This window comes from Talpa europaea, assembly GCF_964194135.1.
Source record: "Talpa europaea genome assembly, chromosome: 16".
Classification (NCBI taxonomy): Eukaryota; Metazoa; Chordata; class Mammalia; order Eulipotyphla; family Talpidae; genus Talpa; species Talpa europaea.
Window position 1 is genome coordinate 50,445,311 of NC_140084.1, and position 27,174 is coordinate 50,472,484.

Below are 27,174 nucleotides of genomic sequence, written 5' to 3' on the forward strand. Positions count from 1 at the left end.
CTCCCAGGTCTGAGACCCCAGGACTCGGGGGCTTCGTGGGGGCAGCACGCTGGGAAGGGGAGATGTGCTCAGCCCTGGATCTGAGCAGCCCTCAGGGCCAGCCAGGCCTGGAGTTCCCCAGTTGGGGGGGGATGCATCTCACAGGCCTCTCTTCCAGGACTGTGTCGGGGCCCACGGGACCAGGTCCAGGCAGGTGAGTGCTCCCCACGCCTCCTGCCTCAGCCCATGGCCCCCGGACAGTGGGGGAGCACAGTGGTGTGGGTGATGGGACCTGCCTGGGGGGGCTGAGTGACGGCTGGGGAAACTGAGGGAGAAGCAGCCCGACACTCACCGGACTCCATTGCAGGGACCCTCCCCAAACCCGCCATCTGGGTGGACCCAGGCCCCGTGGTCCCCGTGGGGAGCCCTGTGACCCTCTGGTGTCAGGGGTCTCAGCAGGCGCAGGTCTACCATCTGTACAAAGAGAGGGTCTCTGGAGCCGTGGAGACGGAGCGCCCACACAGCTCCAGCGACAGGGTCGGCTTCCACAGGGAACACACAAGTGCGCACGATGCGGGACGATACCAGTGCGCCTATAACAGCCCCAGCGCCCCCTCCGAGAGGAGTGACCCCCTGGCCCTGGTGGTGACTGGTAAGTGGGGAACTGGGTCCCCTCCCGCTGGGGCTCCCCCACACGGGCAGAGGGAAGAAGAGCGGGCTCAGGGGACCTCACCCTCGCTGTCCTCACTGGGTATTGGGGTGATGGTCCCCCTGTAACACACTCTCTCCTCCCTCAGGAGCGGGGACCCCACCCTCCCTCTCAGCCCAGCCCAGCCCTGTGGTGGCCGCAGGAGGGAACGTGACCCTCGCCTGCAGCTCACAGAACGTATCGGGCACTTTCCATCTGCTGAAGGAGGGAGACTCAGACCCGCCCCGACAAAGAAACTCAAGTTTTCCCCAGGGGAGACACCAGGCCCTCTTCCCCGTGGGCCCCTCGAGCCCCTCCCACGGGGGCACCTACAGATGTTACTATAATCCCCGCTCCTACCCCCTCCTGTGGTCCGCGCCCAGCGCCCCTCTGCGTCTCCAGGTCACAGGTGAGGCTGCACCTCTTGTCACGTCCCTCCAGGCCCAGGGACTGGCTAAGCCCGTGTCCAGGGGAGCCGGGGGTGACGTGGGGCCAGTGACGTGGACTCCTGGGTCCAGATCACAGCGCAGGGGCGTGGGAGCGACGGTGAGAACTCAGCGCTGCCCAGTGGGCAATGCGGGGTGACCCTCGGGGCCACTGTCCCCGTGTCCCCAGGAGCGTACGGGGAGCCCGCCCTGTCGGCGCAGCCGGGCCCCCTGGTGCCGTCTGGACACAACCTGACCCGGCGGTGCGGCTCGGGGGCCGGCTTTGGCAGCTTCGCTCTGACCAAGGACGAGGGGCGCACGGGCCCCCAGCGTCTGGACGGGCAGCACAGCCCCGACTTCCCCCTGGGCCCTGTCGCCCGCACCCACGGGGGCCGGTACAGGTGCTACGGGGGACACAACCTCTCCCACGTGTGGTTGGCCCCCAGCCCCCCCTGGACATCCTGATCGCAGGTGAGGAGCCGCCGTGGGTCCTGATGGGCTGTTGAGGGTCCGGGCCCTGGTCACCTTGGGGGTGACGTGTCCAGGGGGAGGGTCCTGGCATAGGCCGAGATGGACAGTGGTCAAGGGAGAGCGAGCAAGAAAGGGGGTGAGGGGCACAGACATAGAGAGACCCGCACAGGAGTGGAGGACCGGGCGTCCCAGAGGCCCCGGAGCAGGACAGGGGCCCTCGGCGCAGGGTCAGGGGTGTGGGGTTGGGGGGGTCTCTAACGCCAAACCTCCCCCAGGAATGGACACGAAACCCTCCCTCTCAGCCCAGCCCGGGCCCACCGTGTCCCCGGGGGAGAACGTGACCCTGCAGTGTCGCTCTGACGCCCGCTCGGACACCTTCTACCTCTCCAAGGAGGGGTCGCCTGCGTCCCCCCAGCGCCTGCGTCTGCAGGACACAGCGGCCCCCTCTCAGGCCCTCTTCACCTTCAGGGCTGTGACCTCAGCCCACGGGGGCACCTACAGGTGCTACAGCTCACACAGCGCCTCCCCCTTCCTGCTGTCACACCCCAGTGACCCCCTGCGGCTCCAGGTCTCAGGTGAGGAGCCCCCACCCCATGTCCGTGGAGGGTCCAGACCCACAGTCTCAGCCTTTTCCAGTAGCCTCTGGAGCTTTGGAAGGAAGATGCATCTGGGAGGGGAACCCCGGGTCATGGAGCCACAGAGGGTGGGAAAGACAGTGACTCTCACCCCCTCCTGCCTTACACCCCCCCCCAGGGGCTGGTATGTGCAGGGGGAGAGGACGAGGGAGAGGAGCAGCCACAGAGGAGGGAGTAGAGGCAGGAGACTCAGAGCCCCGCCCTGTCCTGTCCCTGTCCAGCATCATGAGTTTGAAGCCCCGCAGCCTCGGGACAAACTCACGCTGTGGGCAGCAGAGGCCTCTCGGCACAAGGAGACAGGATGAGTGACCCTATCCTGGGCGGGGTCCCAATTCTCCTGTTCACATCCCTCTCACAGAAGGGTGTTCCCACACAGACTGGGCATGGAGGTGGCACTTTATGGAGGGTGTGACGCATCATTATTGGGGTCACGGTGCCTGCTGGGGGCTGTGGAGGACCCGACAACAGCCCAGCTGACATGGGACAGCGCAGGCGTGTCAGCGCTATTTGGTGCTGAGCCTGGAGCCCCGGCCCCATGACGTGTGGATCGACCCACGTGGGAGCAGGAGGGGCTCACTCAGGTCAGGGGCTGTGGTCGCCCCAGGAGGCTTGTGCAGAGCAGGAATTGGCTGAACCTTCTGGCACTGAGCTCGTTGTTAAAACTTATCCATATCGGGAATCATTGTCCTCTCATCCAAGTCAAGTGCATCCTGGATGTCTAGACTCAGTAAGCTCTGAATTTCCAAGTCTGTGACTTCCTGTGAAAGTAGGAAGTAGACCCCATCCGGGGTCTTCGGTTCACTGCAGTCACGTCCCCTTTCTAGGAACAGTCCTTGTCATTGTCAGGGGGAGGAGCGAGCAGGGCTCCCCCTGGATTTCCATGTGACCAGTTGCAGCCAGATCAGCTCCCCCTCCAGCCATCCTCCATGAGTCCTGCTCGGGGTCAGGACCCACCTCAGTGTCACCTGGTGTTTCCCGCTATTCCTGTTGCCAGTTACCAGCTTGTCAGATTTGTCAGGCAGACACCAGGGTCTGGTGTGTTGTGCTCTGACCTCTGTGTGTCTTTCTCCCGCAGGCCCAGCCCGGCCCCCCGGGGACTACATGCTGGGGAACCTCCTCCACCTGGGCGTGGCCGCCTTCCTCCTGCTGGTCCTGGGGGTCCTGCTCTTGGAGGCTCTTCACACCCACAGGAGGGCCCGAGATGTGGCAGGAGGTGGGCCCAGAGGACCCACAGGCGGACCCATAAATTTTTATGTCCTTTGAACGACTAAATGAACTGCACTGAAAATTGAAATCATCAAACAAAATCAACTCTAGTCCAGCATATTTCTCTCTTCGGTTATTCAAAGACGTATGGAAGATAAACCCGAACCTTTTTAAAAGAATTAGCCCACTTCTTGAAGCTTTGTGCTTAGATTTTGTACAGGTCTATGTGCTTGGACTCTGTACAAGTTCGGTTACTCCATGAAAGGTCTGTCTGCTTTTCCCCGTCACCCAGCGGCCCTTTGCAGAGGCAAACACCACGGTGGCATGTACAGAAAGGTTAACACTGGTTTTCTAAAATGTGTATAAAACCTCTCAGAACCTGTTATTTATGTAAATTGTCAATGGGGACTGTCACCTTGTACTATTGTACACCTCGATTGTTTATTGACAGAAATTGTTTCTGAAAAATAGGGAGAAAAGACCTCAACAGATTCCTATTGATGGAACTGTTGAGAGTACAAATTTCCTACACAGGACTGAACATACCTGGTATTTTCTAAGTTTTCTTTGACATAATGCTGGTAATTTTTGGTATTTTGTTCTGAATCCACAAAGGTTTTTTTTGTTTGGAGTGACCCGCACCTGCAGCAGGGTTGCCTTTTTTTTTCCAGCAAAGCTAACTTGTGTCACATTTCCCCCCACCTTGAAACCAACACAGCCTACAAATAGTGGTAGTAATTTCTTTTTTGCTACTTATCTCAGAGTCTGTTTTTGCATAACTTCCATAGGGATTTTGTCTGCTTCAACTAAAAAAAAATTGGACATGACATTCATTGTGTGGCTTTGTGTGGAGTTCTTCCAGAAAGTTGAAGCAGAGCTGAACCAGAAGAGGAGAACCTGTTTGCTTTGTTCGTAGGGTTCCAGAGACCTCCAAAGAAGGTGAGGAAGCTGCCTCCATTGGCAGGACTGGACAACCCGGCCAACAAAAAAGTCCTGTACCCTCGAGAAGAGGAAAGCCCAGGTGGAGTCTGATGAGACCAGCTTTGTTCCTGAAGCCTGCATGGACCGGAAGCCAACGGTTCGCTCTGACCCTATATGGAGTATTCCAACAACGCCAGCTAAAAATGCTGTTTAGTTATTCTGCCCTGTGATTTTATGCAAAAATAGGTAAAATGGTTTAAAAGTAGATTTAGTTTGCAAACTTTTGCTGTGCTGTTAAAAAGTTTGGGCTCGAGGTTGGGAGAATTCGTTTTTTGCGTAAGTTGAACCAATTTTAAGATTTTTTTTCCCTGTGATTTTGATATGTTTGCTGTCTTGTTTAGCTAATGCTCCAGATTTTTTTTTCTTTTGGCTTGGACAATGGACTCTCTTCCAGTAATGGAAACTCTCATCCTGGACGTTCTTGGACAGTGCTGCTGACTAATTGTTGCTTCTCTTACACACATTGTAACCCTGAAAAAAGACTGTCTCCTAAGACCACACCTTGAGATCTGTGCCACCATAGATATGGTGGAATAAAAATTAAAAGGGGAGATTGTAACAGGGTGGTCCCCAGGAAAGGGGGAGGTTCCAGGTTCCCTGCCCCACCCAAGGGAGGGTAGAGCTGAGCAGGGAGAGAAGAAGCTGCAGAGGAGACTGAGGAAGGAAGGAAGCAGGATGGAGCCAAAAGGAGACCTGGAGGAGGCGCGTGGAGCCTAGAGACACATGAAGAAACTGCGCCTGTCTTTTGGTCGTGGACGGGGTGACACAGATGTGGGTGAGACCTGTGGGGAGGTGACAGTGGCAGCTTTTATCTTGATTTTGCTATTTTCCTTCTGGGTTTGACTGGTTGTTTCAGATCCTTTTCTGTGGGTCCCCATGGAAGATGCTTTAGACTGTGGCAGGCTTTGGGGCCTTGCTCTGGGCCAATGCCATCTGGATGGAGTTTTATCCACGAGGGGACGGGCAACTTTGGGTGCTTGATTTAGAAACTAGATTCTTTGCCGTTCCTGTCTTGTTTCCTAGTAGTATGGAAGTTCCTTCCCATTAAAGTCTCATATGCTTTGTGTTGATGCAGCGAAGGGCAGAACCCATTTAGAATAGGCAGGTTTGCAGGGTTTGGGCTGCCCCTCTCCCTGCCCTGTAACTGTTCCTCTTCCTGTGGGAGATGACTTGACAACCCGTGACAGGAAGGATCAGCGTTCAGTGTCCCCACTCTGTGTGTCCATCCTGCCGGCACCCTGGACCCTCCATCTGCACAGCCAGGTCACGGAGAGGACGCCATGACCCCCAGCCTCACGGCCCTGCTCTGCCTGGGTGAGTGTGAGGAGGGAGGGCGCCCTGGTCTGGAGGCCCCATGTCAGGCCTGGTCTGTCAGGGGGCCCAGGACTCTGGAGGCTCTGGGAGGAGACTCTGTAAGGACTCAGGGCAGGCCTCTCACTGGCCTCTCTTCCAGGGCTGAGTGTGGGCCCCGGGACCCCAGAGCAGACTGGTGAGTCTCTGCTCAGGTGTCCCGGGTCCCGCCTCCTCACTGGGGAGGGGCCACCCCTGGCAGCTGGGGTGGAGACAGCAGGTCTAGGGTGATGGACAGGATGTCTGGGAGGTTCTGGGCTGGGGCCTGGGAACTGGGGTGGGGATGCCCGTGACCAGCCTCTGATTCCTTCCAGGGGCCCTGCCCAAACCCACCCTCTGGGCTGAGCCAGGCTCTCTGATCCCCGGAGGGAACCTGTGACCATCTGGTGTCAGGGGACCCTGGGCGCCCAGGAGTTCCGTCTGTATAAAGAGGGAAGCTCAGTGCCCTGGGACAGAGGGACCCCACTGATGCCCGGGGACAAAGCCCCATTCCGCATCCCATTCCTGACAGTGGACTATGCAGGGAGATATCACTGTGATTATGGCAGCCCCGCTGGCCTAGGGGTTAAGTCTCAGCACTATAACCACTATAGCCTGAGTTCAATGCCCAGCCAGGGAGCTGACCCACATGGTGCAGCAGACCTCTCCTGTCTCCCCGCTGCTCCCCTCAGCAGTGCATTTCAGTAGATCCGCCTGTTCTGCTCCCTACTCTGTCTCTGATGAATCCTCCCAACAGCCCCCCCCACTGCACCTCTGGTCTACACCCCAGTTCTTCACAGCCAAAAAAAAAAAAAAAAAGCAGAGAGGCAAAGTCACTTTCCCAAATTCACAGAGGTAGCAAGAGGCAGGTTGAAGCTATCTTGTGTGCATAAATAAATCTTTAAACGCACGCGCGCGCGCACACACACACACACACACACACAAAGTACAGAGGAAAAAAAATCTTGTCCATAGTGAAAAAAATGTGCTGGTTCCCCGAGGGACAGTGGGAGGAAGAAGGGGTGGAGGCGTGGGCGGGCACTGGCTCAGGTGGTTGGTGGGGGAGAGAGGGATGTGTGCGCACGGGGAAGAGTAGATGCACCCCCAAAGTTATCATAATGAGATGAGGCATGTCGGTCCACAGAGGACAGTGTGGTCAGATAAACTACAGTGTTGACAGCGTGACTGGATGAAGAGAAACACAAGCTCCCCTTCATACGCTGCTATAAACTATCTCATGAGGTAAAAAATAGCACTGTGCATAGTAGGACAGCACGTGTGTGAAAAATAGGGGTGGGAGAGGGTCCTCAAGAATGTCCTCCTGGATCGCAGGTGCCTCAGCCCCGTGATCCTTGATTTGTCTGTGAGAATAAGAAGCCACCGTGGTGTTTGCCTCTGCAAAGGGCCGCTGGGTGACGGGGAAAAGCAGACAGACCTTTCATGGAGTAACCGAACTTGTACAGAGTCCAAGCACATAGACGTGTACAAAATCTAAGCACAAATTAAAGCTTAAAATACTGGCTAATTATTTAAAGATGAGCATGGCATCTTCCATTATTTTTTCAATAACAAAATGGAGAAATTTTCTGGACTAGGGTTGATTTTGTTTGATGATTTTAATTCTGAGTTGATTTTGTTGGATGATTTTAATTATGTAGTTAATTTGTCTTTCAAAGGTCATAATGACTCATGGGTCCGCCTCTGGGTCCTCTGGGCCCCCCTCCCGCAGCATCTCGGGCCCTCCTGTGGCTGTGAAGAGCCTCCAAGAGCAGGACCCCCAGGACCAGCAGGAGGAAGGCGGCCACGCCCAGGCGGAGGAGGTTCCCCAGCGTGTAGTCCTGGGGGCGCGGGGCTGGGCCTGGGGGAGAGAGACACGCAGGTCACGCAGGGGACCAGGGCACCTCCCGTCAGGACACGGGGTGAACGTGGGGAGGGTCCTTCTCCATCCGACCTGCCCCTCCCTGCGGGGCTGCAGACTCCTCTGCCCCTGGCTATCCTCATCCACTGGGGCCCTGTGCTCTCTAATGCTTCCCCAGGGGACACCGCTCTGGGTCCAGGTTCCTGGACTGGTGGGAAGGCCTGTCCCCTGTCCCCTGTGCCCGCCTTCTCCTTTAGCGACACCTGAAGTACCTCCTCTCCGTCTCATCACTCACAGCCCCTCAGAGACTCCAGGGGACTGAGCGCCACACCATGGGGTGCACTCTGCACTCCCTGACCCCATGTCCAGCTAAGACCCCAGGGAGGGCAGGGAGGGTGTCTCAGGTTTTGTTAGGGTTTTAGAGAGAGACAGAACAAGTTAGGAAAGAGGGTGTCCCATCCAACATGAGCTCGTCTCTCATGGTCGAGTTGGCAGCACGACGCGCTCTCGCTGCAGCTCCCGGCAAGTCCATTCCCGACGGCAGCGGTGAGAATTCACCCTCCGATCCGCGCGCGAGGGAAGAGTCTGCGCACACGGACAGGACAGCGCGGCCCAGAAGGCCGGTGGGGCGGTCCTAGAGGAGACAGTTGCTGACTGGGTGTCACCCTGAAAATAGCTGTGATAAGGGATGAGTTAACAGCACCCCAGGGCCAAGGCACAGTAGGAAGAACGGTGAAGGCTGGTGGTAAGAGCCCAAAATGGCAACAGCAAAATAGGACTCCGTTTCCTCCCCCCCGAAACAGGGCAGGGCAGGGCCTGAGTTTCAGAATCACGAGGATTTTCCTGCCCGACCCGGGCTGCGTGGAGGCGGAGTGGACGGAGCTGGGCGGCCACCGCGGGAAGAGGACACGGTGGGCGGCGCCGCCCCCGCTCTGAGGCCGCACCCCGCGAGCGGGCAGCAGGCAGGACAGCTCCTTCCAAGGGCTGCTCTCCAGGGTCCCACACAGGACCTGTGACGTCTCCTTTTTCAGAAAGCGCGGGCTGTTAACCCCAGTTCTGGATCCCGGCGCCCCCCAACCCCCTTAGCCGGGTGAGCTCTTGTAGCTCTGGTCAGGATCCCGCGGGTTAGTGGGGGACAGGATGAGCTGGGACAGGAGGAGTTTCACGCTCTCGAACCTCCTAATTTCAACTGCTACTCCGAGGCTGGGAACGCGCTGAAGAGGAACAGCACTGGGAGTGCCTGCAGGGCTGGACCCATGGCTGCCGGGCAGGCGGCCTCACGTGCTGCGGGCCTGGGTCTGCGGGCAGAGCAGCCTGCTCAGCAAGCACAGCCCTTCCCGAGAGGCACACCAGCCTGGAGTCCCAGACACAGGAGGGAAGTGGCAGCCACGCTCTGGCGGACTCTCGCCTTCTCCAGACACCATGTCCCCAGGGCAGAGGGCATGCAATGGGGAGGGGGTGTCGGACACAGCGAGCTTGGGGAGAGGGCGGGGCTCAGCCGAACAGGGTAGAAGCCACCAGTGGTTCCTGAGGAGGCGTGAGGTGGGAGGGAAGCCTTTGTGGGTTTTTAAGTGAAAGGGCAGTTCAAAGGGAGCTGCAAAATGTTGCTTGTCAGGAAACAAAACAGTGATGAATGTGCACAGCTGGGGAGGAATCAGCCATTCTCTGGTGTTTCTTTAAATTTTGTGCACGATATCGTTGCCTTTGGTCCCTCCGTTGCCCAGTTGCTGACCACCCTGCACTCAGCTCCCATTCCAAGCTGGCTCCTCAGCTCCGGGCGCCTTCTCTCCGATCTCAGAGAGGGCTAATAACAGCCCAGTCTCTCTTCAGCAAGCCGCTTTGGAACTCCATAGAGGATTCCTGACTAAACCAGGATCCTGCTTTTGAATTCCTCAAATTTTGAGTAATTTGACTTTAAAGCAGCATCAGCTGTTCACTTTATCTGCAGCTCCAGGTTTTGGTAAGAGATCAGATCAAGTCAAAGTGCACAACCACCTGCAAGCGTGTTTTTTGTGCCACTGGGCACTGCTGTGTAGTCTTTCTGCTGTGCCATGTGGGTCAGCTCCCCGGCTGGGGATGGAACTCAGGCCGCAGTGGCTGGCGACACCTTGATAACGCTAACACAACCCCTGAGCCACCAGATAGGCCCAAACAGAATCAAGATTAAGATGTGCCATGGAGAGTGTGTGCAAGGACTAGATGGGAGTGTTTGGACGGAACCAAACAGCATTTGCACGATAGTAACAGCTGCTTTGAGGCTTCATGTTTAAATAGTCTTTTAAAATGCAACAGAGGGGCCTCCCTGGTGGCGGGAGGGGTTACACATCAGCACTATGGAGCTGTCCGCAGCCACTGCAGCACGAGTTCGAGCCCCTGCTCGGGAGCTACCCACATGGCGCAGCAGACCTCTCCTGTCTCCCCACTGCTCCCCTCAGCAGTGGATTTCGGTAGATTGCCCTGTTCTGCTCCCCACTCTGTCTCCTCTCACCCCCATACCTCTGCCTTACACCCCAGCTCTTGCATACATAAATAAGTCTTTTTAAAAAAGAATAAAACGCAACTGAACGCTAACAGCAGGCCTTCTGCAACAGGTTTCTAGCTTTTCTTTGAAGTGAGCAGGAGACACTTGCGCCCCCTAGTGGCTCCCCGGGTAAGGTTCCGTTTTAAGCCGAGCAGTTCAGGGTCTGACCCCGTGAACACCCACCTCCCATCACAGCGACTCGGGGCTCTCCTAGCCAGGGCGCCGCGACCCGACATCCTGGACGGCACAGTCGGTGGCGCCCGGAGTCGTGGTCTGCAGGTCCCGGTGTTTCTTTGCTGGGAGAGCCTGGGGCACCTTTGTGAGCAGCCAGGGAGCGTCAGCGAATACCTGAATAAGACGGTGGGCAGTTCAGCGAGGACAGATCCAATAACGGAGGGACGCGGAAAGGAAGAGGGGTCGGTCGCTTTGCACACCACGGGCCCCGCGGGTTCAGTGCAGCGGGTCAGGGAGAGGGCGTGAGGCGCCAGGTGTGAGTCACGGTGTCTGTGTGGACTGGACACTGCGGCCTGGTGCGGGGGAGGAAAAGTAGAACCTGGGGAACTGCTCTCTGTCCACCACAAGGGAGGTTCTGGGGTCACAGCCACCAGGGCAGCTGCACCCTGGTCTGGGCGAAGCCCCCGTATCAGGGTGTGATTCAGGGGCTATCTGTGAAGCCCATTACCCCCCTAGTAGCCCCAAGGACCCACTAAGTCCCCACTCCTTGCCCAGCAGGCAAGTTCAGGAGGCTTGAATAGAGAAGGCAAGCTATACGGTTGCCATGGAAATCGGGCCATAAGACCCACGGCCTCACCAGAAACAGCAGACCAGCTCCCGGAATGCAGAAGCAGGACCAGGGCACATTCCCTACTGAAGACCGGTGCCCAAGACCAGACATCCCAGCAGATAACTAGTGCAAAGCCATGCCCAAGTTGGAAAGTTCCATGAAAACAGAGTACAAAAGAGACCCTCAAATCTCTCTTCGCAGGCGGAAGGGTATCTCCCATCTCACCCCGCTCCCTCTCAGGGCATTTCAGTAAGTCAACCTGCTTCGTCTTCCACTCTGTCTCTGATGAATTCTTTCGCCCCAGTATTAATTAGACTGCCATAGTTTCCATGACTCCTTCTTTGCGTCCAATTAATTGGCTAGAGTGGCTCTAGAGAACTCAGGAAAGCCACTTACATGCTAGATCCCTGGTTTACTTGCTACAAGAGAACATACTCAGGAAGAGCCAGATGAAGAGATGCACAGGACAAGGGACGGGGGGATGTTGCAGAGCTCTGTGCCCTCTCTGTACCACCCTCTGTGCCCCTGTACCACGGTCCTCAGCTCTCCAAAGGTCTCCAGCCTGGGATTTCTCTGAATCTCCTTCTCTTGGATTTTTATGGGGGCATCATAACTCAGGCATGAGAATGATTAAATAGTTGTCCACTGGCCATTGATTCAACTTCCGGCCCTTCTTCCCTCCTAGGAGATCAGGGTGTGGAGGATGAGAAATACTAACCCTCTGATCACAAGGTTGGTTCTCTGGCAATCTGCCTCCACCCTTAAGTGGGACTTAAAACCACCTCATTTGCAGTAACAAAAGACACCTTGCTCACTCAGGAAAGTCAACACTTAGGAAATTCAAGCATTTTGGGAGCTGTGGGCCAGGCAGTGTGGAGGAAGCTCAAACATACAAGAGAAATTTATATTTGGAAGGAAGGGGGGACAGCGTGGGAACAAAGGTTGAGGGGATGCCATGGTCTAGGGTAGAGGAATCTGGGTGCTTGGATGGTGGGGGTGGGATGGAAACATACATCTGATGAGGTATGAACATAACCCCCTAAATCATATACAGTGTTGTAAACCGATGTCACCTCAATAAGGGGGGGGGGTGGGAGAATGCATAGTAGGAAATCTGCACACCCATTGTTTATGGCCTGTCTGCTCTGAGCTAATTTTCCGGCCCGAGGACATGTCTGGAGGGGTGTGGGGAGCAGTGCTATCTGCAGGCCAGCCTCAGCACCGGGGGCCGAGCCTGAGGCCAGTGTCCAGGAGGGCGATAAGGAACTCTGGGTGGACATCACCAGCTCCTGGCAGCAGAGAAGCCTGCCCACTGCCCGACTGCCTTTGGTCAGCGCACTGTAAAGAGCCAGCTGTAGATGAAATGCGAAGGCGGCTTCTTTAGGGTGTTACCCCCATCTTCCCGGTCGCCAGCTGCCAGATTGAAGAGCATCTTAAATATTCAATTCCTGTTTCCACTTTATTGGCATTTGGCAGTGACAGGTGGCCTGAACTCCAGCCTTCTGGTTACAGAGGCTCAGCAAAATAGACTTCTACTCACCAGGCTGGCCTGCGACAGACACCACTGAGTGTCCAGTCTGCAGCAGCAGAGACCACCCTGAGCCCTGGTGTGGCAACGTTCCCAGGGGTGATCAGGCAGCCACCCAGTGGCGGATTGATGACAATGGACTCTTCATCATGGAAGGGGCAGTGCTTCATCCTATATGCTTGTCTCTCCTACACCCAATGCTGCTGCCAAAACTACTATCATCAGACTGATAGAACAGCTTGTTTGCAACTATGCTATCCCACACAGCATTGCTTCTGACCAAGGAACTCAATTCCCAAAAAAGTGGGGCAACGCACCCACGCTCATGGGATTCACTGGTCATGTGTCCTGAGGACTGGCTTGACAGAACAGTGGGAAGCCCCACGAGAAACTCTGTCACAGTGTCAACGAGGTGACAGTACCTTGCAGGGTTGATGCCAGGGTCTCTACAAGGAACAACTGTATATTACACACAGTCAGCATTGACTATATGGTGCTGGTTTTGCAATAATCCCGATTCATTCACAAGTCCAGGATTCGAGGGATAGGAGTGGAAGTGGCATCACTCACTACAACCCCTAGTGTCCCCCAAAATGAGACACCCACCCTATTGTACCCAGCAGTACCCAACTCCAGGAGAGAGGGTTCTGCTGTTGCTGTCCACTGTGCTGACTGGGGCCTCGCCATTAAATTCTTGTTCAGCACCATGGTCAGAGTCTACGGGAGCCATATCTTTCACTCTTTGAGGGTGTTCCGTTGGCAAGTTTGCATAAACTGAGTCCAAAATAGCCTCCATGCAGTATTCTGACATAATATTCAGTCAGAGAATGCGTTGATATTGATTCAGACTGCCGTGCGTCTTGAACAGAGATGGAATTCAGATCCTCAGGATGCTGGCCCCTCCCACACACAGCATGGCAGCCACAGAACAGACCAGGGTGTGATATAACGTGAGCTCTCCCTACCCTCCCAAGACTGTCTCTTACCAGACCAGTGCAGGACACAGCTGCTGGGTATGAACAAAAGCTAGCAGACTTGGGGTCACTCCAAATTCTTTGCAAAACTTCAACCTGCCTCTTGCCAGCTCTGTGTATTTGGGAAAGTGACTTTGCCTCTCTGCTTTTTTTTTTTTTTTTTGGCTGTGAAGAACTGGGGTGTAGACCAGAGGTGCAGTGGGGGGGGCTGTTGGGAGGATTCATCAGAGACAGAGTAGGGAGCAGAACAGGCGGATCTACTGAAATGCACTGCAGAGGGGAGCAGCGGGGAGACAGGAGAGGTCTGCTGCACCATGTGGGTCAGCTCCCTGGCTGGGCATTGAACTCAGGCTATAGTGGTTATAGTGCTGAGACTTAACCCCTAGGCCAGCGGGGCTGCCATAATCACAGTGATATCTCCCTGCATAGTCCACTGACAGGAATGGGATGCGGAACCGGGCTTTGTCCCCGGGCATCAGTGGGGTCCCTCTGTCCCAGGGCACTGAGCTTCCCTCTTTATACAGACGGAACTCCTGGGCCCCCAGGGTCCCCTGACACCAGATGGTCACAGGTTCCCTCCGGGGATCAGAGAGCCTGGCTCAGCCCAGAGGGTGGGTTTGGGCAGGGCCCCTGGAAGGAATCAGAGGCTGGTCACAGGCAACCCCACCCCAGTTCCCAGCCCCCAGCCCAGAGCCTCCCAGACGTCCCCTCCATCACCCTAGACCTGCTGTCTCCACCCCAGCTGCCAGGGGTGGCCCCTCCCCAGTGAGGAGGCGGGACCCGGGACACCTGAGCACAGACTCACCTGTCTGCTCTGGGGTCCCGGGGCCCACACTCAGCCCTGGAAGAGAGGCCAGTGAGAGGCCTGCCCCGAGTCCTGACAGAGCCTCCTCCCGGAGCCTCCCGAGTCCTGGGTCCCCTGACAGACCAGGCCTGGCATGGGGCCTCCAGACCAGGGCGCCCTCCCTCCTCACACTCACCCAGGCAGAGCAGGGCCGTGAGGCTGGGGGTCATGGCGTCCTCTCCGTGACCTGGCTGTGCAGATGGAGGGTCCAGGGTGCCGGCAGGAGGGACACACAGAGTGGGGACACTGAACGCTGGTCCTTCCTGTCACGGGTTGTCAAGTCATCTCCCACAGGAAGAGGAACAGTTACAGGGCAGGGAGAGGGGCAGCCCAAACCCTGCAAACCTGCCTATTCTAAATGGGTTCTGCCCTCGGCCGCATCAACACAAAGCATATGAGACTTTAATGGGAAGGAACTTCCATACAACTAGGAATCAAGACAGGAACGGCAAAGAATCTAGTTTCTAAATCAAGCACCCAAAGTTGCCCGTCCCCTCGTGGGTAAAACTCCATCCAGATGGCATTGGCCCAGAGCAAGGCCCCAAAGCCTGCCACAGTCTAAAGCATCCTCCATGGGGACCCACAGAAAAGGGTCAGAAACAACCAGAAACCCAGAAGGAAAAGAGCAAAAATCAAGATAAAAGCTGCCACTGTCACCTCCCCATAGGTCTCACCTGTGTCACCCCGCCCACAACCAAAAGGCAAGCGCAGTTTCATCACGTGTCTCGGCTCCACGCGCCTCCTCCAGGTCTCCTTCTGGCTCCATCCTGCTTCCTTCCTTCCTCAGTCTCCTCTGCAGCTTCTTTTTTCCCTGCTCAGCTCCACCCTCCCTTGGGTGGGGCAGGGAACCTGGAACCTCCCCCTTTCCTGGGGACCACCCTGTTACAATCTCCCCTTTTAATTTTTATTCCGCCATATCTATGGTGGCACAGATCTCAGGGTGTGGTCTTAGGAGACAGTCTCTTTTCAGGGTTACAGTGTGTGTAAGAGAAGCAACAATTAGTCAGCAGCACTGTCCATGAATGTCCAGGATGAGAGTTTCCATTGCTGGAAGATAGTCCATTATCCAAGCCAAAAGGAAAAAAAATCTGGAGCATTAGCTAAACAAGACAGCAAACCTATCAAAATCACAGGGGAACAAAATCTTAAAATTGGTTCAACTTACGCAAAAACGAATTCTCTCAACCTCGAGCCCAAACTTTTTAACAGCACAGCAAAAGTTTGCAAACTAAATCTACTTTTAAACCATTTTACCTATTTTTGCATAAAATCACAGGGCAGAATAACTAAACAGCATTTTTAGCTGGCGTTGTTGGAAGACTCCATATAGGGTCAGAGCGAACCGTTGGCATCCGGTCCATGCAGGCTTCAGGAACAAAGCTGGTCTCATCAGACTCCACCTGGGCTTTCCTCTTCTCGAGGGTACAGGACTTTTTTGTTGGCCGGGTTGTCCAGTCCTGCCAATGGAGGCAGCTTCCTCACCTTCTTTGGAGGTCTCTGGAACCCTACGAACAAAGCAAACAGGTTCTCCTCTTCTTGGTTCAGCTCTGCTTCAACTTTCTGGAAGAACTCCACACAAAGCCACACAATGAATCTCATGTCCAATTTTTTTTTAGTTTAAGCAGACAAAATCCCTATGGAAGTTATGCAAAAACAGACTCTGAGATAAGTAGCAAAAAAGAAATTACTACCACTATTTGTTGCTGTGTTGGTTTCAAGGTGGGGTAAATGTGACACAAGTTAGCTTTGCTGGAAAAAAAAACGCAACCTTGCTGCAGGTGCTGGTCACTCCAAACAAAAAAAACCTTTGTGGATTCAGAACAAAATGCAAAAAATTACCAGCATTATGTCAAAGAAAACTTAGAAAATACCAGGTGTATTCAGTCCTGTGTAGGAAATTTGTACTCTCAACAGTTCCATCAATAGGAATCTGTTGAGGTCTTTTCTCCCTATTTTTCAGAAACAATTTCTGTCAATAAACAATCGAGGTGTACAATAGTACAAGGTGACAGTCCCCATTGACAATTTACATACAGATCAGGTACTGAGAGGTTTTATACACATTTTAGAAAACCAGTGTTAACCTTTCTGTACATGCCAAAGTTTTACCATTTTCCCAAGTGATGATGCTTCCCTTCCAGTGTTACTTCACTGGGGAAGCCAAATAGAACAAATTTATCTAATGCCTTCCCAGGAGGAAAGGGAGAAACTTTGTGGAGTGTCCCAGGAGCTCTACTGAGGTTCCACAAAATATCCTTGCATCAGCCAAATGACAGGCTACCAAATTTGTGCTTGAATTTAGATTTCTGGGCAGCTTTGCCATAAATATCAGGAAAAATAACAGAAACAACAATGTTCAATCTCTATGAAGGCACCGGCTTCGTTCAATAGTTCAATGTTAACAATGAAACCATAACCTTTGTGTTTTTCTCATAACTGGAGACTTTTTTTTCCCAACGTCTATGGGCACCATGTATATACCAATTTTTCAACCTCTCGAGGCCAAGACAGAAAGAAGGACATACAGACAAACAACATATAGACAATGACAGTTTTTTTAGTTATGCCATGTGGAATATCTTATGTAACTGCAGTTTTACTCCATAGGCTCAGAAAAAAAGGTCAAAGTCAAAAAAAAAAATGTGGAGTGTTGCTGGCAGAAAACAGTTTCCAGTTGTTATCCTACAAACCTAAGACTTTGGAAATAGGAAGGAAAAGTTTTATTAATCAGAAGACTTACATGACCTTGTTTATCACGTTAGGGGTTTTAGTGTTGAAGACTTTTTATTAGAAGTCAATCCTGGGGTATACTGTACAGCAACTGAAAGAGCAAAAGTAACAGTTCACTTTTAAGTAAAAGGAGTCATCTCTTGTTAGCCACCAAGCAGGCAGTCCGTGCGTTTCCTGGAATAGAACCTGAAAAAGCAAAATCAAAATATCAGTAATTAACTTTCAATTAAAAGGAGTCATCTCCTTCCTTCTGTTAGCCACTCTGGGACAGAAGCTGAAAGAGCAGATTCAACATCTAAGCACAGATGACACCTCCCTCACACTAGGGAGCGACAACAACAACACAGGCATGAAAGCCTGGTACAGTTACACGATGCACCCTAAAGAGTGCTTTCCATAACAGACCTTCCTCAGTAGGAAGCAGAAACTTAGAATCTTGTCTTACACTAGTGATTGAACAAATCCAGGATTCAAAATGGCAAACATGCCCAAAACAAATTGTGTAGACAAAATTCACAGTAGCAAATCCTTTCATACTCAGACAAAATCTTGTTAATTTTTCTGATACAGACTTTGCAAAAATTCAAGTTATCTCCAAGAATCCATCAAGGCTACCAGCACTTACCAGTTAACTTTTGTTAACACCCAGGCATACATTTGCTAATTTAAACACCACTGCTCCACAGTTGACTTGCAAAACCCCTCAGGCAGAGGTCAGGAAGTAGTCAAAGACAAAGCAACATGTCACTGAAGAATCATTTTTGCTTTTAGAAATGCTAATGAGACAGCAGAGATTACAAAAAGAAAGAAAAAAAAAATTTCCAAAGTCCTAGCAACAAGAACCTCTGAATTTTACAAGAGCCTGCCAAGTGGTCTCAGATACCATCTTTGATCTGGCCACATGGTCCAACGTACAGCCTAATCTTGAGTAAAACTGTTGCACAGAACAATTTCCACAAAATCAAATGTCTTAGGAAGTCACTACAAACAAATCACATAGAGACACACAGATCTTCACAAAGCCCAAGCCAGTTTTTCAACAGCAAATCTACATATGATACAAACACACCAGAGAAACCAAAAATCACATTTGCGCTTATGGTAGCCAGTGCCAAGGGAAGCCCAAGTTCCCAATGGGGCTGACTAATCACAGATGGCTCTGTCCTAAATCATGTTGGGCGCCAAATCTGTTACAGGACAGGGAGAGGGGCACTCCAGACCCTGCAAACCTGCCTGCTCTAAATAGGTTCTGCCATCCGCCGCATCAACACAAAACATGAGACTTTTAATGGGAAGGAACTTTAATACAATTAGGAAACAAGACAGGAAAGGCAAAGTATCTAGTTTCTAAATCAAGCACCCAAAGTTGCCCGTCCCCTCGTGGGTAAAACTCCATCCAAATGGGATTGGCCCAGAGCAAGGCCCCAAAGCCTGCCACATGTCTAAAGCATCTTCCAGTGGGGACCCACAGAAAAGGGCCAGAAACAACCGGACAAGCCCGGAAGGAAAAGAGCAAAATCAAGATAAAAGCTGCCACTGTCACCTCCCCACAGGTCTCACCCACATCTGTGTCACCCCGTCGGACCAATAGACAAGCGCAGTTTCTTCACATGTCTCTAGGCTCCATGAGCCTCCTCCAGGTCTCCTTCTGGCTCCATCCTGCTTCCTTCTTTCCTCAGTCTCCTCTGCAGCTTCTTCTCTCCCTGCTCAGCTCCACCCTCCCTTGGGTGGGGCAGGAAACCTGGAACCTCCCCCTTTCCTGGGGACCACCCTGTTACAGAACTGTCCTCAGGGCCCAGCTCTGGTTCATGGGAACAGCAAATTGAACTGGTGCTTCCTGAGATGGCCCTTCCTGGGAAGGGAGACCCAGGGCACGTCCTCCCTCAGAGCCTCTCCTGGGTGTCCTCACCCTCTGCCCATCCATCAGCACATCCTGTGGTCTCACTCTGGACAGGGTCCCCAGTCCCTGGAGTTGCTTAGGGAGGGACCCTGCTGCCTGCAGAGCTGTCATGAGGCCCCTGCTACCGTCCACCTGAGTGTCAGGCAAGGTCACGGACGACTGCCCAGGGGGACACTCAGGGACACAGGGGAGACCAGGCCTCTCCTGCCTGAGTGTGGCTTCTCTGTTCACAGTCCCTCATGGCTTCTTTTTCTTGCAGCAGCTCCACCCTCACCATCCTGGGGAAGTCACTCCTGCCCCCTGGGGCTGACGCCCCTCCCTTCCTGGGACTTTGGCCTAAAATTTATGGGACAGCCAGTGGGTTAGAACCTGAGCATTTAGGGAAATTGTCCTTTAAATCATTGTTTGTCTACAACCCACTCACCGAGTGAACTGAGCACATTCATGGTCAGATTACTTTCCCATTTGTCAATGTTACCTCATTGTTTATTTGCTAGATTGGAAGCTGATTTTTGTCTCTTGGTCACCTTTAAGTTTTCTACTGGCCTATGACCAAGTGTGGGTTTGTTTGACGAAGAAAAACATCTGTAAGATGAATCCATACACAATAATATATTGAAAGTGGATTAAAGATGTAAGAACCGAAACCATAAAACACTTCAAATACACACGGCAACACCCTCCAGGACAGCCCAGAGCCGGCCCCAGGGACACAGCCCAGCAGCAAGGGCAAGGGGAGCAGATAAATCAGCAGGACGAAGTAAACCAGAAACTTTCTGAACCTCAAAGAGAATCACAGAGATAAAGAGGAGCCTGCAGAATGGTGGACGATAGTTCCCATATCATATGTCAGGGGCTAATCCCTAATATACACCCCAATCCAAAATGGGCAGATGCCTAGATAGGCAATTTTCGTTTATTTCTTTAGTGTGAAGGATTTTAAATGGAATTGGAGTGGGGGGGGAGAGAGAAAGATTCAAATAATAGTTTCTAATAAAACTCCAAATATCGCAGTAAACGCCAGGCTCAGCCCGAAGTGTGGTGCTGAGGCCAGAAAGCTTGTCCCAGGTCTGAGGCCCCTCCTGGCAGGAACCACAGTAGAGACCCCAGGGACAGCCCCGAGAGCTGAGGGAGAGACACAGTCAGAGACTGAAGACGGGGATGCAAGAGCTGCCACCTCCATGGGAACCAGATGGAAAGTTCTTAAGGAAGTAAAAATGGAAATTCCATCATTTGCCAAAAAGAAAAACGGCTACAAACAGGCTCACGCACTCTGAAGTCCAGAGCAGCTGGCTGGAAAGGCCACGGCGTGACCCACCGTGACTCCCGTCAACAGCCTGATGGATGCAGACGTGGCGGGTAAGTGCTCAGCGGCATATGACGCAGCTATTAAGCAGATGAAGCAGCGCCTTTAGGAACAGAACGGATGGAACTGGCAGCGCTGCACTGAGTGAGTAAGTCAGATGGGAAAGTCATACGGGAGATCCACCTGAACTGCGAAATAGAATGACAGAACAAGCACGGAGACAAAACGCACTCTCTCCAATGACAGCAAAAAAAAAAAAAATCTTGTCCATAGTGAAAAAAATGTGCTGGTTCCCCGAGGGACAGTGGGAGGAAGAAGGGGTGGAGGCGTGGGCGGGCACTGGCTCAGGTGGTTGGTGGGGGAGAGAGGGATGTGTGCGCACGGGGAAGAGTAGATGCACCCCCAAAGTTATCATAATGAGATGAGGCATGTCGGTCCACAGAGGACCGTGTGGTCAGATAAACTAGTGTGTTGACAGCGTGACTGGAGGAAGAGAAACACAAGCTCCCCTTCATACGCTGCTATAAACTATCTCATGAGGTAAAAATAGTGAAGTGCATAGTAGGACAGCAGGTGTGTGAAAAACAGGGGAGGGAGAGGGTCCTCAAGAACGTCCTCCTGGATCCTAGATGCCTCAGCCCCGTGATCCTTGATTTGTCTGTGAGGATAAGAAGCCACCGTGGTGTTTGCCTCTGCAAAGGGCCGCTGGGTGACGGGGAAAAGCAGACAGACCTTTCATGGAGTAACCGAACTTGTACAGAGTCCAAGCACATAGACCTGTACAAAATCTAAGCACAAAGCTTGAAGAAGTGGGCTAATTCTTTTAAAAAGGTTCGGGTTTATCTTCCATACTTCTTTGAATAACCGAAGAGAGAAATATGCTGGACTAGAGTTGATTTTGTTTGATGATTTCAATTTTCAGTGCAGTTCATTTAGTCGTTCAAAGGACATAAAAATTCATGGATCCGCCTATGGGTCCTCTGGGCCCACCTCCTGCCACATCTCGGGCCCTCCTGTGGCTGTGAAGAGCCTCCAAGAGCAGGACCCCCAGGACCAGCAGGAGGAAGGCGGCCACCCCCAGGCGGAGGAGGTTCCCCAGCGTGTAGTCCCGGGGGGCCGGACTGGGCCTGGGGGAGAGAGACACACAGAGGTCAGAGCACAACACACCACACCCCGGTGTCTGCCTGACAAATCTGACAAGCTGGTAACTGGCAACAGGAATAGCGGGAAACACCAGGGAACACTGAGGTGGGCCCTGACCCCGAGCAGGACTCATGGAGGATGGCTGCAGGGGGAGCTGATCTGGCTGCAACTGGTCACATGGAAATCCAGGGGGAGCCCTGCTTGCTCCTCCCCCTGACAATGACAACCACTGTTCCTAGACACTGGACGTGACTGCAGTGAACCGAAGACCCCGGATGGGGTCTACTTCCTACTTTCACAGGAAGTCACAGACTTGGAAATTCAGAGCTTACTGAGTCTAGACATCCAGGATGCACTTGACTTGGATGAGAGGACAATGATTCCCGATATGGATAAGTTTTAACAAGGAGCTCAGTGCCAGAAGGTTCAGCCAATTCCTGCTCTGCTCAAGCCTCCTGGGGCGACCACAGCCCCTGACCTGAGTGAGCCCCTCCTGCTCCCGCCTGGGCTGATCCACACATGCAAAGGACCAGGACCCCGGGCTCAGCACCAAATAGCGCTGAGAATCCTGAGCTGTCCCATGTCAGCTGGGTTGTTTCTGGTTCCTCCACAGCCCCCAGCAGGCACCGTGACCCCCACAAGGCTGAGTCACGCCCTCCCTAAAGCGCCACCTCCATGCGCAGTCTGGTGGGAACACCCTTCTGTGAGAGGGAACCTGAACAAGGAGAAGCTGGGATCCAGCCGAGGATGGAGGCACAAGTCTCCTCCTGCCAAGAGGCCTCTGCTGCCCGCAGCCTGAGTGTCCTGAGGGTGCAGGGCTGCAGACAAATGACGCTGGACAGGGACAGGACAGGGCGAGGCTCCAGTCTCCTGCCTCTACTCCCTCCTCTTCGGCGGCTCCTCTCCCCCTGCACATGCCAGTCATGGCTGTGGCCTTGGGCGCGGAGGGGGGTGGGGCGGGGGCGGGGGGGGCAGGAAGGCAGGAGGGAGTTAGAGTCACTGTCTTTCCCACCCTCGTGGCCCCATAACCTGTGGTTCCCCCCCTGGATGCGTCTTCCTTCCGACGCTCTAGAAACTACTGGAAAAGGCTGAGGCTGAAGGCCTGGACCCTCCACGGACATGGGGTGGGGGCTCCTCACTGAGACCTGGAGCCACAGGGGGTCACTAGGGTGTGACAGCAGGAAGGGAGAGGCGCTGTGTGAGCTGTAGCACCTGTAGGTGCCCCCGTGGGCTGAGGTCACAGCCCTGAAGGTGAAGAGGGCCTAGAGGGGGCAGCTGTGTCCTGCAGACGCAGGCGCTGGGGGGACGCAGGCGACCCCTCCTTGGAGAGGTAGAAGGTGTCCGAGCGGGCGTCAGAGCGACACTGCAGGGTCACGTTCTCCCCCGGGGACACGGTGGGCCCGGGCTGGTGAGAGGGACGGTTTTGTGTCCTTTCCTGGGGGAGGTTTGGCGTTAGAGACCCCCCCAACCCCACACCCCTGACCCTGTGCCAAGGGCCCCTGTCCTGCTCTGGGGCCTCTGGGACGCCCGGTCCTCCACTCCTGTGTGGGTCTCTCTATGTCTGTGCCCCTCACCCCCTTTCTCGCTCGCGCTCCCTCGACCACTGTCCATCTCGGCCTCTGCCAGGACCCTCCCCCTGGACAAGTCACCCCCAAGGTGACCTGGGTCCGGGCCCTCAACAGCCCATCAGGACCCAGGGCAGCTCCTCACCTGCGATCAAGATGTCCAGGGGGGCGCTGGGGGCCGACCACACGTGGGAGAGGTTGTGTCCCCCGTAGCACCTGTACTGGCCCCCGTGGGTGCGGGCGACAGGGCCCAGGGGGAAGTCGGGGCTGTGCTGCCCGTCCAGACGCTGGGGGCCCGTGCGCCCCTCGTCCTTGGTCAGAGCGAAGCTGCCAAAGCCGGCCCCCGAGCCGCACCGCAGGGTCAGGTTGTGTCCAGACGGCACCAGGGGGCCCGGCTGCGCCGACAGGGAGGGCTCCCCGTACGCTCCTGGGGACACGGGGACAGTGGCCCTGAGGGTCACCCCGCATTGCCCACTGGGCTGCGGTGAGTTCTCACCGTCCCTCCCACGCCCCTGCGCTGGGATCTGGACACAGGAGTCCACGTCACTGGCCCCACGTCACCCCTGGCTCCCCGGGACACGGGCTTAGCCAGTCCCTGGGCCCGGAGGGACGTGACAAGAGGTGCTGCCTCACCTGTGACCTGGAGACGCAGAGGGGCGCTGGGCGCGGACCACAGGTCGGGGTAGGACATGGAATTATGGTAACATCTGTAGGTGCCCCCATGGGAAGGGCTCAAGGGGCGCAAGGGGAAGAGGGCCTGGTGTCTCCCCTGAAGGTACCAAGACCCCCTCTTGGGTTGGGGCGGGTCAGCGCCTCCCTCCTTCAGCAGATAGAAAGTGCCAGATGTGCCCTGTGAGCTGCAGGCGAGGGTCACGGTCCCTCCTGCGGCCACCACAGGGCTGGGCTGGGCTGAGAGGGAGGGTGCAGGGTACGCTCCTGAAGAAGAAGGAGGAAGCTGTGGAAAGGGGCCCAGCACCCCGATGTCTCTGGTATAGACATGAGGGGTGAGGTCCCCTGAGGCCACACTCCTTCCCTTCTGCTGGTGAAGGGGCCCGAGAAGGGAAGACACCCGGCTCCTTCTTACCTGTCACTTTCAGGACCAGGTAATTGCTCCCCATTGACCTGTCATGGCGGCTTCGATAATGACACCAGTACGATCCCTCCCAGCCGGCATGCATGGATTCGATGAGGAAACCGACCCCGTTCCTGAAGTTCTGAAGTGTCTTAATCTCCTCGGGTAGAGAGCCCCCCTCTCTATACAGTTGGTAGTCCTGCGCCTGCTGAGACCACTGACACCAGATGGTCACAGGGCTCCCCACGGGGACCACGGGGCCTGGGTCGGCCCAGATGGCGGGTTTGGGGAGGGTCCCTGCAAAGGAGTCCGGTGATTGTCAGGCCGCCTCTCCCTAAGTTTTCCCAGCCGTCACTCAGCCCCTCCAGGCAGGTCCCATCGCCCACACCACTGTGCTCCCCCCACTGTCCAGGGGCCCTGGGCTGAGGCAGGAGGTGTGGGGAGCACTCACCTGCCTGGACCTGCTCCCGTGGGCCCTGATGTGTCACGGAAGAGAGACCTGTGGAAGAGAGGCCTGTGAGATGCATCCCCCCATGGGGAGCTCCTGGTTGGGCCCTGAGGGCTGCTCAGATCTGGGGCTGAGCACATCCTCCCTCCCCAGAGAGCTGCCCTCACAGAGCCCCTGCATCCTGGTGTCTCTCAGGTCAGACTCACCCCCTATTTTCCCCTGAAGCTCACCCAGGAAGAGAAGGGCTGTGAGGATCGGGGTGGGGGTGCTGCCTCCCATGGCCCCCAGTGGTGTAGACGATGAGAGTCCACAGAGCCCGGCAGGGCAGACAGATCCTGGCAGGACAGGCACCCCCAGAAGGTGTGACCAGTTCTATGTCATGTGACAAGGCAGGGGTTCCTCATCTGCGGTCTCACAGGAAGGGGAACAGTCCTTGAGGGGCCTCCCACTGATTTTCCTGAGGGGCACGGGGAGAGGGGAGCTCTGGGCCTCCCAGAGAGTTGTGGGTCCAGCAGACCCCACACGCCCCGCCTCTGACAGGCTGTCCTGGGAGGGCCCTGGCCAGGGCGGAGGCGAGCGGGCGGCAGCGTTGAGACGAGACCATCTCAGCTCCGTCTGACTCTGCCTTGCAGAACCCCGCGAGTGCTGCCTCACTTTCCGTCCTGCCCCTTGTGGGCACGTCTTCCCTCCCGGCGATCGCCCATGTTGGCGCGTCCCGATGGAGACCCGGGGTGTAGCTGCGGGCCCTGCCCTGGACGCCAGAGCTGCGGGTGGCAACTGTGGTCAGAGTGTCTGTGCAGGGGACCCTCTGCCCGCACTCGACGACTCCACAGGCAACGGAAGATCGCGAGGGTGAGACTCGGTGGGAAGTGCGTCTCCCCCCAGTGGTGGCCTGGGGACCTTCTGAGAAGGGGAGACCAGGATTAGATGGGAGACAGGCGTGGGGGGGGGTGTCCTCTGCAGGGAACCTGGGGACCCTAAGAACTGCAGCTCAGGGCCTGGGCCTGGCGTCAGCGGCCGGCACACCTTGTCAGACGCGCCCCTCCAGACGCAGACATCTTCAGCGACGAGTCTGAGCTACTGCTGAGGCCGGGCCCTGCGCGCACAGCAGGAGACACCTGTGGACAGTACCAGGGACAGACCCAACGGCCCCTGCGCCGGCAGCGGTGGGCTCCCCCTGCAGCCCCTGCAGAATCCCTGCCCCGGGCAGCAGGCCCGCGGGACACCGGGGCGGGGACTCGCCGTCATCGTCACGGCTGCTGGCCAAGGGCCGACGGGCCTGGGTCAGTGAGGAGCGGCCTGAGGACCCGCAGTGTGGTCGTGGCTCAGGGTGTGCCTGAGGTGGAGGCTGGGGTGAGTGTGGGGTGAGGGGGGCCGTCAGGGACTTGGGCTCGACCTGGTCATTGGACCCGCGCAAGAGCAGTGGAGACTCTCTGTGTGTATTTAGGCGCGGTGGGGCCTACAGGAAGGCTCTGAGGGGAGACCCACAGCAGACAAGGCTGAAATCATGAGAGGAAAATCCTTCATCAGTGAACGCGGCCCTGTCTTAGGAAACAACAAGACTGAGTTGGGGGTGCCTGAACCCCGGCTGTGGCTGCGGGGTGGGCCGGGCCTGGAAGGAGGGCGGGCGGGCTGGGTGCTCCTGGCATGTGAGCTGGGAGGGGGCAGGGATGGGGCTCTTGCAGGTGCCTTGCCGACCTGGGGTGCCAAGGGGGCCCTCACAGGAGGAGACTGGATGAGAAAAGGGGGTTGGCGGATGTTGGAAGCTGGTGCTGACCACAGAGCAGCCGTCCCTCCCGGCCTGGTGCGCGGAGCTTCTCCACCCCCTTCCTCCCTGACTTCCCGGAGTCTCAGCTCCTCTGTCCGTCTCATCGTCCAGGGCTCTGCCTCGTCGCATCCTCCCGCCTCCCCCCGACCCGCCCCTCTGCGGTGCGCGGATGGTGTCCCAGCGTGGCCGACGCAGTCGCTGGGCAGTCACGGGGCCTCCTTTGGGTGTTTGCCGTCGCCCCTTCCGGCGCCCGGGCCCCGTCCTCCTGTCTGCCGGGACGGACTCTGAAGGGGCGCGCCGGACTGTCCTTAGGCAATAAAGCGGAGCTCACAAATAAAATAATACAGATTTAAAGTATAACTTATTTAGAAAAGAAAAATGACTTTTTGCATTTTTCTTTCCTCTTCTTTTTTTTGCGATTCCTTTCTCTTGGCCTTACGGCAGTGGGAGTCGTGACACGAGGCGACGTCTGCTGGACACGTGTGTGGCTGCTCGGGGCTCTCCCCCGGCTCGGAGCGTCAGGGAGCGGCACGCAGCGCGCTAGAGACGAAAAACACGGCGTCACCGAGCCTGCCCGGGAAGCGAGAGTCTTGGGTCACTGACTGCATGGAAGTCTGGAGGGACCTGAGCTCACCCCACAGGGGCTCCATTTCCAGGTGGGCTCACCCTTCCCCTCATCCTCGCCCATATTTGATTTTCTTTTCTTCTTTGACGGCGAACACACTCATAGCAGAGGTAGCCCGTTGGGCGCCGTTCACACCACCCTGAGTTCGTGGGAGACATCGAAATCACCCAGGACCTGCTGCACCTCCATCCTCTCTCTTGGCAGGTGTGAGCAGGGGTTGAGCTTGGCCACCTCAAGGTCACAGAGCTCTCTGCCCCGGGCCCAGCAGCGGGGCACTTGGTGACTGAGTAGCGCCCAGGCCCGCTGTCCTCGGCCGCCCCAAGGGACTCTCAGCGGCCTTTGGGGTCAGAGCTGAAGAGATGGAGACTCCACTACGGCATCACGGCGTGTGGTG

The 27,174-nt window shown here is 55.6% G+C and overlaps 2 protein-coding genes and 1 pseudogene across 3 annotated transcripts in view; 2 read left to right on the forward strand and 1 right to left on the reverse strand.

The window, feature by feature from the left end:
• LOC311186160 (leukocyte immunoglobulin-like receptor subfamily A member 5) overlaps positions 1-27,174 on the forward strand; it is a 100,444-nt pseudogene that overhangs the window by 84 nt on the left and 73,186 nt on the right. The window lies entirely within an intron of this gene.
• LOC311186707 (leukocyte immunoglobulin-like receptor subfamily A member 6) lies at positions 63-6,114 on the forward strand (the record flags this gene model as incomplete). Its single annotated transcript, XM_084257857.1, is given in 10 exon segments — positions 63-120; positions 347-631; positions 777-1,076; positions 1,283-1,537; positions 1,540-1,563; positions 1,839-2,198; positions 2,317-2,322; positions 3,274-3,411; positions 5,839-5,874; positions 6,050-6,114. Coding segments are annotated over 10 exon segments (1,527 nt in total).
• LOC311186708 (leukocyte immunoglobulin-like receptor subfamily A member 6) lies at positions 7,385-24,666 on the reverse strand (the record flags this gene model as incomplete). Its single annotated transcript, XM_084257858.1, has 9 exons — positions 7,385-7,572; positions 21,150-21,286; positions 22,422-22,547; positions 22,619-22,737; positions 22,996-23,294; positions 23,501-23,803; positions 23,952-24,236; positions 24,391-24,438; positions 24,594-24,666. The coding sequence occupies 9 exons, from the start codon at positions 24,664-24,666 to the stop codon at positions 7,385-7,387; spliced, it is 1,578 nt and encodes a 525-aa protein (XP_084113984.1).